The sequence below is a fragment of the Lithobates pipiens genome, unplaced genomic scaffold (assembly GCF_037356315.1).
Source record: "Lithobates pipiens isolate NorthernLeopardFrog02 unplaced genomic scaffold, aLitPip1_a1.2 Scaffold_1, whole genome shotgun sequence".
NCBI classification, from domain to species: Eukaryota; Metazoa; Chordata; class Amphibia; order Anura; family Ranidae; genus Lithobates; species Lithobates pipiens.
In genome coordinates this window covers 5,624,163-5,640,542 of record NW_027507685.1, presented here as the reverse complement: position 1 = coordinate 5,640,542, position 16,380 = coordinate 5,624,163, and the positions used below count along the sequence as shown (strand labels likewise).

Below are 16,380 nucleotides of genomic sequence, written 5' to 3'. Positions count from 1 at the left end.
CGACCGTGTGTATGCTCCATCGGAATTTAGCTGTCCGAATTTCCGCCAGCCAAAAATTTATAACATGTTCTCAATTTTCCCGACGGAAAAACTTTCTATGGGTAATTCCGATCGTGTGTATGCAATTCCGACACGCCAAAAATCATGCATGCTCCGATTCAACTACGAGACAGAAGCTATTGGCTACTGGCTATTGAACTTCCTTTTTCTAGTCACGTCGTACGCGTTGTATGTCACCGCGTTATAAATGATCGGAATTTGATGTGACCGTGTGTAGGCAAGACAGCTTGAGCCGAATTCCGTCGGAATTCCGTCGGGAAAACCATCAGAGCTTTTTCCGACGAGAATTCCGATCGTGTGTACGCGGCATAACTGATTTGTGTCCTGAAGGTTTGCAAAAGGTAGAAAAGATTTTGTCATCGCATCAAGAATGTTGCCAATGCAGAAGAGGGATTGGTGTTTTTATGGTAGTATGAAAAGGTGGGTAGATGAAGCATATAATGGGGGAGGCGGATTCTTAAGTGTAGTAACCTGTAGCAATCAATAAAAAAAAATCACCTTGTACAGGTCTATAGCAGAATGGATCTTAAATGGTTACTATGGGTTACCTCCCTTAAAAATTAGCAGTCTATATTTTGTCAAGTGATCTTTATTAATTTTTTCTTGATCAATGCAGCCAAATAATAATTCCACGCAAAATTGATATATTTTTGACATTTATAAATAAAAACCTGCCAGATAAGTTTTATATTTTATAACAATAGCTAGTTCTGATGCAGAATGCAGTATTAGGTCCGGTTTACACTGAGGCAGCACGACTTACAGCGCAACTGCCTCAGGCGACCTGCACGCGACCACTGCGGCGACTTGCAAAATTACTTTTGTATAGAAGTCAATGCAAGTCACCTCAAGTCTCCCCAAAAGTCGTACAGGACCCTTTCTTCTAAGTCGGAGCGACTTGAGTCGCTCCAATTAGAACGGTTCCATTGCACAGAGCGGGACGTGACTTTTCAGGCGGCTAAGTCGCCTAACGAGTCGCCCCTGTGTGAACCGGCTCTTATAGAATTTCATTAAAATGTAGCAGTTTTTCTTTCAAATAAAAATAAAGTGTAACAATCCAGGTTCACACTCTGAATCGCACAGGAATGTGTAGCGCATTCCTGTGCAAGTCACATGCATTTCAGTGCGATGCAATTTGAGACCATTCATTTTGAATGGGCTCAAATGGCACAGCATTGCACCAAAAAAAATGCCCTATTTTTGGAAACGCACTGCAGCCGGATCACATGGTACTTTTGTACCGTGTGATCTGTTACAGGCATATGCACTGCATTTGCAACCCGTGTTTGGGGCGTTGTCAACTTAACATTGACACCTGCTGCAGATAGCAACTGCAGTGTGTTTTCAACGTGGAGTGGGAAAGACACGTGGATCGTGGGTTTCCCGCAGCGCGTTCTAGTGTGAGCCTAACATAATACAATGTGGAAAGAAATTATCATTGCCATCTAAAACAATTGCACACCTAAAGTGGTCACAAGGAAGTAACATTGAACATGATGAAACAAAAATCTTGTGGCGCTAGCAGTTATGATACACATGGGAGAGTTGAAAAGGAGCCACTCTTCTTCTTCTGCATTTTACAACTGTAATTAAGCACAGATAATATACTGTAATCCTCACTAACTGCTGAGCATTCTAAAACAGGCTGAGGACAGGCAACACATATTACCAGATCCTTAGTTAGGTTTAACTTAAAGTAGGGCTCTACTTTAATAAAGAATTGCAAGCGTTAAAGTTTTATTATGATGCAGTAAAGCCCACTAACTATAATGCTGGCATTGATGACAGCTTAAGCTTGCAGTTGGCACCTTCTCACGGAAGGTATAGACATTAAAGAGTAACTCCACTTTTGTTGACAAAAAACAATCCCCTCTGGGCGATGAATGTACATTGCAAGGTTTTCTGGAGAAGTTCTGTACACCAAGTCTGTAAAGAACACTTCCAGGTTGCCATATTGCATTGAATATTACAAAAGATTATAACACCACAGATTGAAAAGGAAATTTGATGTTTAACCACTTGCTTACTGGGCACTTAAACCCCCTTCCTATCCAGACCAATGTTCAGCTTTCAGCGCTGATGCACTTTGAATGACAATCGCGTGGTCATACAACACTGTGCCCAAATTACATTTTTATATTTTTTTCCCCCAAATAGAGCTTTCTTTTGGTGGTATTTGATCACCTCTGCGATTTTTATTTTTTGTTAAATTTAAAAAAAAAATTATATTTTTTTATTTTGTTATAAAATAAAAATTTTAAAACGGTTAATTTTTCTCCGTCATTGATGTACGCTGATGAGGCGGCAGTGATGGGCACTGATAGGTGTCAGTGATGGGCGGCAGTGATGGACACTGATCGGTTACACTGATTGGCAGCACTTCTGTGTGGCACTGATTGGCACCACTGGTGGGCATTGATAGGTGGCACTTGTGGGCATTGATAGGTGGTACTTGTAGGCATTGATAGGTGGCACTTGTGGGCATTGATAGGTGGCACTTGTGGGCACTTTCAGGTTCAATTTAATCATTTCCTCTTCGTTTCGGGACCGATGTCCCTTTAAGCTGAGCCGGTGATCGGCTTTTTTTCTTCTCGATCACTGAACTTTTGTTTTGATCATGTGATCAGCTGTCATTGGCTGACAGATGATCACATGGTAAGGGGCCGGGACCGGCCCCTTACTCAGATCAGCGATCACCCGAGTCTCAGTGACTCGTGATCACAGTGCGCTCCGCTCATGCCCTGCATGGAGCGTGCACAGTGGAGGCCGTCATATGAATTCACATCCGCGCTGTGGCCGTCATTGGGCCATAGCGCAGATGTCAGATGGTTAAATACAATACATGACAATACAGTATGGCTTGTGACATAATTCTGTATGCTATATATGCTTTTTTTATTTGCAATATTTTTTTCCCACAAAAGTGGAGTTGCCCTTTAAGCTACTTTGGATTTCAATAAGGACTCCCAAAGTTATTATTGAGTGTTAGTGCTTCTATACTTGTATTTTCCAAGCCAAGCATGCATGTTTTTTTTAAGCATTTTTATATCAGCAAATAAAAAAAACTCACTGCAATTGCATTGACACCTGTTTCAAAAATATTTAATTTGGGATTCTTGTGGGGAGGGCACTGACGACTATCTGGAACGGAAACAACAAAGCCGAACGAGACATTAGTGACATCTGCACAGGGACTTTTAAATATTTTAATGAAATGTATGGACAAATCAATAATCAAGTTAATTAAAAAATAAATACATCTTTCTTAGCCCTTGTACACACGGTCGGACATTCCGACAACAAAATCCGTCCGAAACTGCTGTTGCCTACACACAGCCGGACAAAGTTGACGGAAAATCCGATCGTTCAGAACGTGATGACGTTATTTCGTTATGACTACGGGGACTACGTTCAGGCTAGTAGCCAATAGCTTTGGTCTAGGAATTTGATCTGAGCATGCGTGGCACTTTGTCCGATCGGAATTCTCTACAAACAATTGGACAAAGTCCGATCGGACCATGTTTTCGGAAAATTTTATAGCCCAGCTCTAAAACTTTGTCGATCGGATATTCCGACGAAAACAGTCCGATGGAGCCCACACACGGTCGGATTATCTGACAACGCGGTCCGATCGGACATTTTCCGTCGGAATGACCGACCGTGTGTACAAGGGCTTAATAGTTTTACGTTCAATCAAGAATGCAGGACAACTGAGATCAGGTCCGATCTGACATTTTCCGTCGGAATGTCCGAACGCGTGTACAAGGGCTTAATAGTTTTATGTTCAAGAATGCAGGACAACTGAGATCAGGTGAAATTTCCCATCAACAAAGAACACTAGGGCTGAAACAACTAATCGATTAATCGACAACTAATCGATTAATTTAACAATCGATTACTATTTTCATAATCTATTAATCGGCCAGTAACAAAATGGGGTTAAAGTTAATGAGTCCAGATTCACCATTTAATAGTACATCTTTCCTCTAATAGTATATACAGTATTTCTCTCCTCTAATAGTATATACAGTATTTCTCTCCTCTAATAGTATATACAGTATTTCTCTCCTCTAACTATAGTACTATATCTCTCCTCTAATAGTATATACAGTATATCTCTCCTCTAATATTATATACAGTATATCTCTCCTCTAAAATTATATACAGTATATCTCCTCTAATAGTACTATATCTCTCTTCTAATAGTATATACAGTATATCTCTCCTCTAATAGTATATATCTCCTCTAATATTATATACAGTATCTATCTCCTCTAATATTATATACAGTATTTCTCTCCTCTAAAATTATATACAGTATATCTCTCCTCTTATGGTGTATATACAGTATATCCCCTCTAATAGTATATGCAGTATATATCCCCTCTAATGGTATATACAGTATATCTCTCCTCTAATAGTATATATAGCCTCTAATAGTATATCTCTTCTAATAGTATAAATAGTACCGTATATCTCTCCTCTAATAGTATATACAGTATATATCCCCTCTAATATATACAGTATATCTCTTCTGTCTGTTATTCTCAGAGTGGATTAGATATTTTGCTCCCTAACCATATAGTTGATAATTTATATTTACCACTGCATAGAGATATTTAAAAATAAATTGCCTTTTTTTTAAACTTTACATATTAAAGCGGAGGTCCACCCTAAAATGGACCTTCCGCTCATCGGAATCCTCCCCCCCTCCGGCGCCACAATTGGCACCTTTCAGGGGGGAGGGGGGTGCAGTTACCTGGATAATCCAGGTAACTGCACCCACTTCCGGGATAGCTCTCTGCGGAAAGGGGCGTAAATTACGCCCCTTTCCGCAAGTGCCCGCCCCCTTCCGCAAGTGCCCCGCTGCCTGCTGGGAAACACACAGATCCCAGAGGCAGCGGGGACCGTCCTTATTGCGCAGCGCGACTCGCGCATGCGCAGTAGGGAAACGGGAAATGAAGCCGAAAGGCTCCATTTCCTGATTCCCATACCCAAGATGGCGGCGGCAGCACCCGAGTGACGATCTAGAGATCGGCTTCGGGTGCCGACATCGCGGGCGCGCTGGACAGGTAAGTGTCACTATTTTAAAAGTCAGCAGCTGCAGTATTTGTAGCTGCTGGCTTTTAAAAAAAAAAAAAACGCGGAGTCCCGGCGGACTCCCGCTTTAACTAAATTATACACCACACCTTTTTTTAAAGTTATTAACCAATTAATCGATTAATCGAAACAATAATCGACCAACTAATCGATTATGAAAATAATTGTTGGTTGCAGCCCTAAAGAGCACCTGTGGATTCAAATATTGCAAACATTTTAAAACATATTTATTTACTATTATCTTTTTTTGTAACCCGTTAGCTATTTTATCTAAATTCTCGGTACCTAAAAAAAAAATGCTAAATATGCAATTGATATTGCTTTTTATTTTGAAAAGGCAACTTAACAGTTCAGGACTTCATTTCATACCAGAGTATGGTTAATGGACGGCCAAATAAAGAATGGCTTGTAGAACATTATGATAGGCTAAGGAATAAAAATAGTTAGACCAAAAAAAATAAGGCGTATTAAAATAAAGGTGTAAATGCTGTTCACAATGAAAAGTGTTAGGGAATGCAGGAACGAATGTAAATGTTGAAGACTGAAATAAAGAGGGTGAGAAGGAGGGGAAAGAGAGCGAGACAGAGAGAGGGGGAGGGGATGTGTGTGCGAGGGGGAGAGAGAGAGAGAGAGAGAGAGAGAGAGAGTGAGAGACACAAAGCAAAAGGGTCTCCTTCAACCATCCAAGAACCCCCCCAAAGCTAGGAGCCAATGTGCTGATATCGCTGAAGGAGACAGATGTGAGACTGCAGCTGTCACACAAGGGGGGTTAAACCCAGGAGTAGAGGGGCTACAAGCATCGTTCAGGATGGATCGGCAGAACCTTGCATGGACCAGCGGAAGAGAGGGGATGGTGAGTCCAGGTAGCTGCTGCTATCTCTACCCTTCTCTCTGAGAGGCAGCGCAGATCTACGGGGCTAAGCTCCAGCCATTTTATATACAACATTACTGGCTCTACAGAACATGGAGATGCATCTCTTTGCAGAGGGAGGTTGCTAGACTCTACATCCCATATTGAGGCATCAAGAGCATGCAGCAATGTAAGAATACTTTGCTATGTTTAGGCACCTGCACCTGCTATGTTGCTTGTCTGTTGTGTGCTCCTGTTGCAGTAATTCCTTCAGTACCGGTGCTGCAGGCCTCCCTTGGATCTGAATGGGTTCTTCTACTATTTGAGGGGACCGGTTCCCATTGTACTAACTGCTTAGCCAAAGGATGATGCTTCACACAGCCGTAAAAAAAAAACAAAAAAACTGACAGTTGCAGCTAAAAATAGACCCGGCTCTACTGGGCTTCTGGCAATGTTTAGCTTTTGGTGCTGTGTGCGTGAAGCAGCATACACCACGAAGGGTTAATAGATGTTGCAATGGGGAAGGTAGCAAAAGGCTCGGTAGGCTTTATGTTTTTTCATATAATGAGATTCAGCTAATCAATGTGCTGTTTAGAAATGCAGATTTTAATAAATCAATATATATATATTTCTATGGGAATGTAGCTAAGGACAGTTGACTTGGTAACAAATTATTTTTTTATATGAACGTAAGAGATAACATTTTGCTGTGTGATGGCGAATCCTATGGATCTGTAAAGGAATTTTATGTTACTGTGCACTGAAATTGGTACAACTTGTACATTGACTGTCCATTGCATGTCTGTATAGTGTCACACAATGTCATATGCAAGTCAAATATTTTTTTTTAGGAGATATGGTAAACCGACCAGCCCAGTAGTTAAAGCGAACAGAAACCCTAAAATTACAAAATGTATCACTACATTTGTTCAAAATGTTCCATTAAAAAAAAAAAGTTTTTTTATTTTTTTTATTTCTGCATAATCTAAAGGAAGTACCCGTTCCTTTCTCAGTGCAAGGCTTCCTGTGGTTACTGACCATCCAATCCAAAGAAGCAGATCCGTGTTAGCGTGGTCAGTTTGCATCCTTTCCTCTTCCCATAGGAACTACAGAACAACGTGCAGACGCACAGCGCACCAGTAGTCAGCCCGCAGGCGAACACACCCCCTGCCCGGCCTTACAGAGACTGACTGACAGTGGATCCTGCCAGAGATCATCAATAGGAGACTCCGCTCAGGGGAAAAAAAGAAAAGGGATATAGCCATCACATGGTAGTGTAGTTTGCATTAATTATTTAATATAGCATGTTTAAAGAATGTAATGTGAACATGAATATTTTAGACTTGTTTGGGTCTAGGGCAGCACAGTAGCTAAGTGGTTAGAAATTCCGCCTAGCAGCACTTAGCCCTTGTACACACGGTCGGAGATTCCGACAACCAAATCCGTCGGATTATGTCTGAAACTGTTGCATACACACGGTCACGGACAAAGTTGACGGAAAATCCGACGTGATGACGTTATTTCGTTACGACGGGACTACGTTCACGCTAGTAGCCAATAGCTTTGGTGTAGGAATTTGATCTGAACATGCGTGGCACTTTGTCCGATCGGAATTCTCTACACATGATCGGAGTATGTCCAATCGGAGCATTTTGTCAGAAAATTTTACCAACAAGTTGGAAAACTTGGTCCGTCGGATACTCCGATGGAAACAGTCCGATGTAGACCACACACAGTCGGAATATCCGACAAATCGGTCCGGAATCTCGGACCGTGTGTACAAGGACTAAGGCTGTTGGTTCAGATTCCAACCATGGCAGTACCTGCCTGTAGTTTGCACATTCTCTCTGTGCCTGCATAGGGGTGCCCTGGTTTCCTCCCACACTCCAGAGATATGCTGGCAGGTTATTGATTGCCTAAATTAGCTCTAGTACATGTATGCATGTTAGTTAGGGACTTTAGATTCTAAGCTCTGTGAGGGCAGAGACTCATATGAATGCTTAATATATATGTAAATTGACAGTGCTATATAAGTACCTGTAATAAATAGACTGAAATGTTTACATACACTTCTAAGCCCAACTCTAGGAAACTTAAACATCATCCCATACTTTAAGGGTTATGCAGGCCATACACGGTCGAATTTCGTACGAATTTTCTTTTCAAAATCAGAAAGTTTTTTTTTTTTTTGTGATCCGATGATGCCACCATTGATTTTCAAAAATTCGGCCGACCAAGCCTTCAATTTCACCTCATGTTGCTACAGAAAAGAATTTTCGTGGCCGGGGATCTTCTTTTCTATTCCGTAAATTTTCTTTTCTTATCACATTTCTCGCACGATTCTCCCATCATTGATTAGAATATGGTTAGTTTTTCCAAAAATTTCCAACATGTCCGATTCCTCAAATTTGATTTCCGCACAAAAATCGCCTGTTGCTACAGCCCACTAATTTATTTATTTATTTCAGTTACTTATATAGCACCATCAATTTACGCAGCGCTTTACATATACATTGTACATTCACATCAGTCCCTACCCTCAAGGAGCTTACAATCTAAGGTCTCTAACCCACATTCATACATACTAGGGACAATTTAGACAGGATCCAATTAACCTACCAGCATGTCTTTGGAGTGTGGGAGGAAACTGGAGTACTTGGAGGAAACCCACACAGGCACAGGGAGAACATGCAAACTCCAGGCAGGTAGTGTCATGGTTGGGATTTGAACCAGCGACCCTTCTTACTGCTAGGTGAGAGTGCTACCCACTACACCACTGTGCCACCCATGGTGTGAAATTCATACGAAAATTCTTATGCCGCATACACACGATCGGAATTCTCGTCAGAAAAAGCTCTGATGGTTTTTCAGACGGAATTCGGCTCAAGCTGTCTTGCCTACACATGGTCACATCAGATTCCGATCATTTATAACGTGGTGACGTACAACACGTACGACGTGACTAGAAAAAGGAAGTTCAATAGCCAGTAGCCAACAGCTTCTGTCTCGTAGTTGAATCTGAGAATGCGTGATTTTTGGCGTGTCAGAATTGCGATTGGAATTACCGATAGAAAGTTTTTCCGTCGGGAAAATTGAGAACATGCTATCAATTTTTGGCTGGCGGAAATTCGGACAGCTAAATTCCGATGGAGCATACACACGGTCGCATTTTCCGATGAAAAGCTCTCATCGGTCTTTTTCTGGCCGGAATTCCGAACGTGTGTACGCGGCATAAGATACAATTTTCGAAAGAAAATTCTTTCGAATTTCGAACCGTGTATGGCCAGCATTAATTGCTCATCTGGGTCCTCAAGTACCCCCAACGGGCCATGTTTTGGGAACTTCCCTTATGCCGGCCATACACGGTTCGAAATTCGAAAGAAATTTCTTTCGAAAATCGTATCTAAGAATTTTCGTATGAATTTCGCACCATTAGTGAGGCTGCAACAACAGCCGATTTTTGTGCGAAAATCGAAATTTGAGGAATCAGACATGTTGGAAATTTTTGGAAAAACTAACGATATTCTAATCAATGATGGGAGAATCGTGCGAGAAATGTAATAAGAAAAGAAAATTTACGGAGAGAAAAGAAGATTCCCGGCCACGAAAATTATTTTCTGTAGCAACATGAGGTGAAATTGAAGGCTTGGTCGGCCGAATTTCGAAAATCAATGGTGGCATCATCGGATCACAAAAAAAAAAAACTTTCTGATTTTGAAAAGAAAATTTGTTTGAAATTCGACCGTGTATGGCCTGCATTAGATAAAATAGCTTTTATCAATACCATGTCATTGATATTGATTTAAAGCAGCTGTGCAAAGTAAAGGAAAACCTGAAAACGTGGACCGTTGAGGCTACTTGAGGACTGATATTGAGAACCACTGGTCTGGGGGATATAGAAAAGAAGATCTACTTACCTGATTCTTTTCTCCAAGCTGCTAGGTTGGTCCCCACAGCATCTTCCTCATGCTTCAGCGGTCTAAGGTCCTGATGCCATCAGACCAATGCAGGGTCCATAGTGGTGATGTCCAGAAAAAGTCCACCACCAGAGTGTGGGGAGCCCCATATGCTGGGAAGGAGTGGAAGATCGGGTAAATTGAAGCATAAGTTCACCTTTGTGAAAATATAATAAATGCACAGGTATTACAGCGCTGCCCCATTGATTTCAATGGGGAGCAGCGGTGGAGGAGCGGTAAACACACCGCTCCTTCACCGCTCCAAAGAAGCTGCTGGCAGGACTTTTCCCTGACGTCCTGCCAGCACAACGCTGCAGTGTGAAAGCCCTCGGGGCTTTCACACTACAGACAATGGTGCAGCTTTTTTAGGACGGATTGCAGGCGCTATTTCTAACGTTATAGCGCCTGCAAAACGCCCTGGTGTGAAAGGGGTCTAAAGCATAGGATGCATTAAGGTGAAAAAACACGAACCTTTACAACCCCTTTAAGTTCAGATCAGAGGCCTGAACCACCACATAGCCCTTATCTGTGGAGAGAATGTCATTTTAGCTTCTAGGTAAAATGATGAAGACTGTGTGTTAAGTGATTCCCTCAATTATCTCCTCTTAAATGCAGAGCTACGTATGCACTACCTCTGCAGACAACAGTCTCCTTGTTCACACATAGTCTGTGTCTGCCTGCCTCCGTTCACAGCGTGACCTCCTGTTGAAACATCTGTTGCTAGGAGGAAAATGCTTCCCTGCAGTACATCACTAATTTCAGCGTTACCATAGCTTTCTTGGTAGAAGGGTCATGGCCCGGTATGCTAGTGACTGATGCAATTACTTCTCACTTTACCTGATCATAAAAGAAAGCAGTGGTGTTTTTTCAGGTAAACTAAGTATTGTGTTGTCTTCTGAGCCTACGGCTTCTAATTAAACAGACACAAAATGTGATGACACATTTGATTAATACAACGCCATCTTCACTGACAAACAGACCAAAGGTGTAGAGTGAGCGGGCCCTCCAGCATCAGTTCAGATCACCTAGGTTCCAAGCCAGGGATTTAACTGTGTCTAGCTCATGAATACATAATATAAGACTACATTTAAAGTGGAAGTAAACCCATCGATTTGAACAGTTTCAAAAAATGGCATGCTGGGAATGCTAACTGCACATTGGCTGTGATCTCAACCAAACTGTCAAACCACCCAATGGCTGGTGTCATAACGGATCACATGTGCAGCACCGTGGCAGCTGAAGATTAAACAGAGTCAAAGATGGCAGCTTCCGTGGATGAAAACGATAGGGGAGTTTACTTCCACTTTAAGCCCTTGTACACACGGTCGGACATTCCGACGGAAAATGTCCGATCGCACCGTGTTGTCGGATAATCCGACTGTGTGTGGGCTCCGGCAGACAAAGTTTTAGAGCTGGGCTATAAAACTTTCCGACAACATGATCCGATCGGACTTTGTCTGATTGTGTGTAGAGAATTTCCGATCGGACAAAGTGCCACGCATGCTCAGATCAAATTCCTAGACCAAAGCTATTGACTACTAGCCTGAACGTAGTCCCGTCGTAACGAAATAATGTCACCACGTTACGTACGATCGGATTTTCCGACAACTTTGTCCGACCGTGTGTATACAACACAAGTTTCGGGCAAAATCCGACGGATTTTGTTGTCGGAATGTCTGACCGTGTGTACAGGGGCTAACAGGAAATAATTATTGATCATGGAAACCAGTAGTGAGGAGGTACGGGGCTGTCATAGCTGAACCCTAATTTTGAAAAATGCTAGTTCCGGTACTTTTTAATTGACTGGAACAAGTAGGCCAGGAGCTCTGATTTCGCCATTGTTTTTCCTAATCTACATGCTTATTCTGAACCGGTGTTTTAGGAAGTATTGAAAACAGAGACAGACAAATAACATTTTCAGTACTGGTTTCCTTTATTGGTAGGCCCAGGCTTGCCGACTGGAAAGTCTGGCATTAGTCCTGTGTTTTTTTTTAGTTTTTTTTATAATGCTGATTTCAAGTTCAGCTGCAGGCTGCTTACAAGTTGCCTCCATACTACCAGCATTCAATATAGCAAAGCAGGATTACGACTGGACCCTTCTTGAGGTTTCCATGTAGCCCAAAAATCTTTTTGTTCTGGATCGAAAAATCATTTCAAGGATCAAGAGATATGTTGTTGTCATTCAACGATGCCATACTTGAGGCCAGTTTTAGTTGGTGTGGGCACCATTGAGTTGCTTACTGCACATCAGCTTGTTGTCTATTTGTACTTGGTCCTCAATCCTATATAACGGTGTTACCAGCATTACAAACCTCATTCCTCGTTGGCCTAGGATAGGTAAGACACAAATATGAGCTGGGGGCTTTATAAATCAGGGATGTTTCTCAGTACCAGTACCACATTGGTTATTAGACATTTAAGATATTTGTGTGTAATACCCGCTGTGATATAATATTAAAAGATGAGATCTTTTCTGATGACAAAGTGCTGTGATATGTGCTATATAGCAGCTGCATATGGATTCCTAAGATGTGGCTATTTTCAGCCATAATACGCTTTATTGGTTTTGATAAAATAATCCCTTGTGTATGGGATTGTACGGATCTTGCACAAAATGATGTGTGAATAATCCGCTGGGATTTGCCAATGTGCCCATCATATTAGTGCATCTGCAGATATCCTGCACAGCATTTTGTTACTATATTTATGATGTGGCCTATTTTATAATGGAAGGTTTGACATTAAAGTGACACCCTTCGTTGGCCAACTTTAATTTTAAACATGCAAACTTTTGAAAAAAGCACGTTCAGGTTTCTTCATTGGGCATTTACATGGGCAAGATCATTTTGAAATACGGTGCTAATGCTATTGCTTACCATACTTGATTAACTTTTATGGCAAAGAGAGAGATCTTCCAATATGCAGTCCAGTGTCTGACACCCTGACAAATACTATGTGTGCACCCACCCCCTTCACTTATTATGATAACTAATAAGACAGCTTTCATTGAACAGAATGGGGCGAGTCTGCACTGCATCATGGAAATTAAACTTTTTTTTTGGTTAGCTATAAGACGGGGCAGCACAGTGGTGTAGTGGTTAGCACTCACACCTAGAAGTCAGAAGGTTCACTGGTTTGAATCCCAACCACAACACTACCTGCCTGCAGTCTCCCTGTGCCTGCATGGGTTTTCTCCAGGTACTCCGGTTTCCTCCCACAATCCAAAGACATGCAGGTAGGTTAATTGGCTTCTGTCCAAAATTGGCCCTAGTATATGAATGGGGACCTTGGATTGTGGGCTCCTTGAGGGTAGGGACCGATGTGAGTGTGCAGTGTACAGGGATAGGGACAATTGTAGACACTCACTCAGGTTGGACTGGTGTCTTTATTCAACCTTACTAACTATGAAACTATGAAGATATTGAAGAAAAGAACAGACCAAAAATATATCCACCTGGACCTGATTGGTTATGGATTGCTGAATATTGCACTACCCAAATAAGCTTGAGTTTTTATTGCATGGTCTAGTAGAAATGCTAAATGTATACAGTAACCCAGTGCACCCAGGCAGTAATTTTGATAATGATCATACACCGAGAAGAATGATCATTTGTGTCCAAATAATTAGACCCTCAGCATGTCCATAATTACCCTGACATGAACATTTCATATTCAGATCTTTTCCCGCTTACCATTGTAGATAGTATAATGTTACACCATATATACGCATTATCTCTACCGAATCAGCATAAAACAGTGACTCTTTTCTGAGATTTTCTAGACTGTCAGATCACGCCCAACAGTGACATAGACAGCAACAGGATCAACGTGTATTGTCAAAGAATATCGGATACATGAAGAATACGTTTAAATGTTTAGTCCATCCACTATTAATATTTTAGTTTTGATGTGATCCTGAAGAACTGATTCCCTTAACCTCCCTGGCGGTAATCCCGAGCCTGGCTCGGGCTGGAATTTCAGTACCACGAGCGGTAACCCCGAGCCACACCCGGGATCGCATTGCAGGATACAGGGAGACTTACTTACCTTGTCCCCTGGATCCAGCGATGTCCTCCCCGCTGTGTGTGGGAGCCGTCCTCCGCTCGATTCACACAGTGCCCGAGTGCCGCCGAGCTCCGTTCCCTGCAACGTTACGGCGCACGGGAGTGGAGATCGGCGCCAAATTCAAAAAAGTTAAAATACACAATACACATACAGAACTGTAATCTTACAGATTACAGTACTGTATAAAAAAATACACATCCCCTTTGTCCCTAGTGGTCTGTCCAGTGCCCTGCATGCACTTTTTATATTATAAATACTGTTTTTTTTTCTGCCTGGAATTTGGAGATTGTCCATAGCAACCAAAAAGTGTCCCTTTTATGTCAAAAGTGATTTTAGACCAGCTAGAAAACAGCGATAATAAATTAGAATCACTTGCACAATTGAGCGATAGCGATTTGTGGGGAGATCCGTCATGAAACACTAAATCTAATGACAGCGACAATTCTGCAAATGAGCAAATTTCTGTGTTTTTGGATTTGATTACATTATTGAATAATTGTTATTATTATTTTTTATCATTATTTATAGTTATTTATTATATTATAAACTTTATCATACCCGGGATGTCTACTAGACTCTGGTTTGAACAGATTTAAGAGAGTCATTCCTAAGAATTACAGGCCTACAATATAAAACGCCAAATTTCCATGCAAAATAATTGCACTGCTTTCAGCACCTAAAATCAGAAATAATCATACCGCCAGGGAGGTTAATGGTTTCTGGGAACTTCCCAACCTGTCGATTATTACAAGATTCACCTTTCCTTTGTTTTTCATTTACTATATATTATGTTAAATGCACCAAGAGAGGTGAGACCCTAAGGTTGTGGAATTAAAACAGGAACTGACAGCCACCAGTGTTTAAAAGAATCAAAAAAACACTTATTCAAACCAACATCTACCAAACACTGAAATACAACTTTTAGTTCAAAATACCTTTTAAAATGTTCAGTCAGTTTTTAGGAAGTTGTATTGAGATGGCGTTTTGACAGTTTTATGGCACCATCTTTTTCTGACAATATAGCACTTGTATAGTCACAATATCTATAGCCAATGATGCATGATTTTCTGCTTATTTGGAAAATGTCTAAGCAAGCCAAGAGAAAAAAAAACGTCAATTGTCAGCACGCTGGATAATACCTCCTACTGTTTATTTGTGGGAACAATGCTTTCACTGTCCCTAAATCTTTTTATTAAGGCCGGGTTCACGGCGATCTGAATGCAGAGAGATTGCATGCTTATGTGTTTTTAGGTGTGATCACATTGACTTCTATTAGAATGTGCATTTTTGGGAAAGTGCATCAAAGTTCTGCATGCTGCATTTTTTATGTACTTTCGGAAAAGGCAAAGTCTAATAGAAGTCAATAGGAACACACCTAAAATTGCATGTAAAATGCACATACAGTTTTTGGCCACTTGGGATTTAGGTCTTCCAGCCCACCTTTGTGTGTTGCAGAACCTCCCTCATATTAGGAAACATAAAAAAGGAAAAAATAAATCTCCCATAATGACCAGATTAGGTGTGTAGACCAAGGCCATCTTTAATATTGATTGGACCCTGGGCAAAACTTTTCTTCATAATGAAAACCTGTGGCCTTGTGTAACTAAAAGGTAGGCTTGATTTACCTGCTGGCTTGTACCGTATTTTCCGGCGTATAAGATTACTTTTTATACTTAAAAAAATCCCCCAAATATCGGGGGTCGTCTTATACGCCGGTATATGGATGTCAGCATTAATGTCCGCGCCGAGCCAATCATGGCGAGCAATGTATTCTTTTATTGAATACAAAGCCTGCACGGATTGGCTTTGAGATTCAGAGAGGCATTGGTTGATGATGTTCCAACCTGTGCCAATCACGGCGAGCGATGTATTCTATTAATGAATACAAAGCCTGCTCGGATTGGCAGAGGCTGTAATATCATCAGCCCGCGCCTCTCTGAATCTCAAAGCCAATCCGTGCAGGCTTTGTATTCATTAATAGAATACATCGCTTGCCGTGATTGGCTCGGCGCGGTACACTGTAATACTGTATACAGTATGAATGCGGCTACCCCTCGGCTCCTCTTCCCTCCACGGCCACCTCGCCATTCAACACCGGAGATTTGGTTTTAAGCACCCGACCCTCCATCTGGCACCCGACCCTCCATCTGGCACCCGACCATCCATCAGTGTATTTTGCCAGGCACATGAGGTATTTACCACCACAGCACTAGTCGAAAGGGGGTCTTCTTATAGGGCGAGCATATGTCAAAACCAACGTTTTAGCTGGACAATTAGGGGGTCGCCTTATACGCCCAGTCGCCTTATACGCCGGCAAATACGGTATATCATTTTTTTAGCAATTTCTAG

General features: G+C 41.6%; 1 protein-coding gene across 3 annotated transcripts in view; it reads left to right on the top strand.

Annotated features, from left to right (window-relative positions):
* ARHGEF9 (Cdc42 guanine nucleotide exchange factor 9) overlaps positions 1 to 16,380 on the top strand; it is a 659,595-nt gene that overhangs the window by 281,512 nt on the left and 361,703 nt on the right. The window contains exon 1 of one of the 3 annotated variants that reach the window (XM_077475175.1): positions 5,786 to 6,013. The exons of the other annotated variants lie outside the window; for them this stretch is intronic. Coding sequence (XP_077331301.1) covers positions 5,969 to 6,013 — 45 coding nt within the window. The 5' untranslated portion in view covers positions 5,786 to 5,968. Of the gene's footprint in view, positions 1 to 5,785; positions 6,014 to 16,380 lie in introns of those variants that run through there. 3 annotated transcript variants of the gene reach the window in all.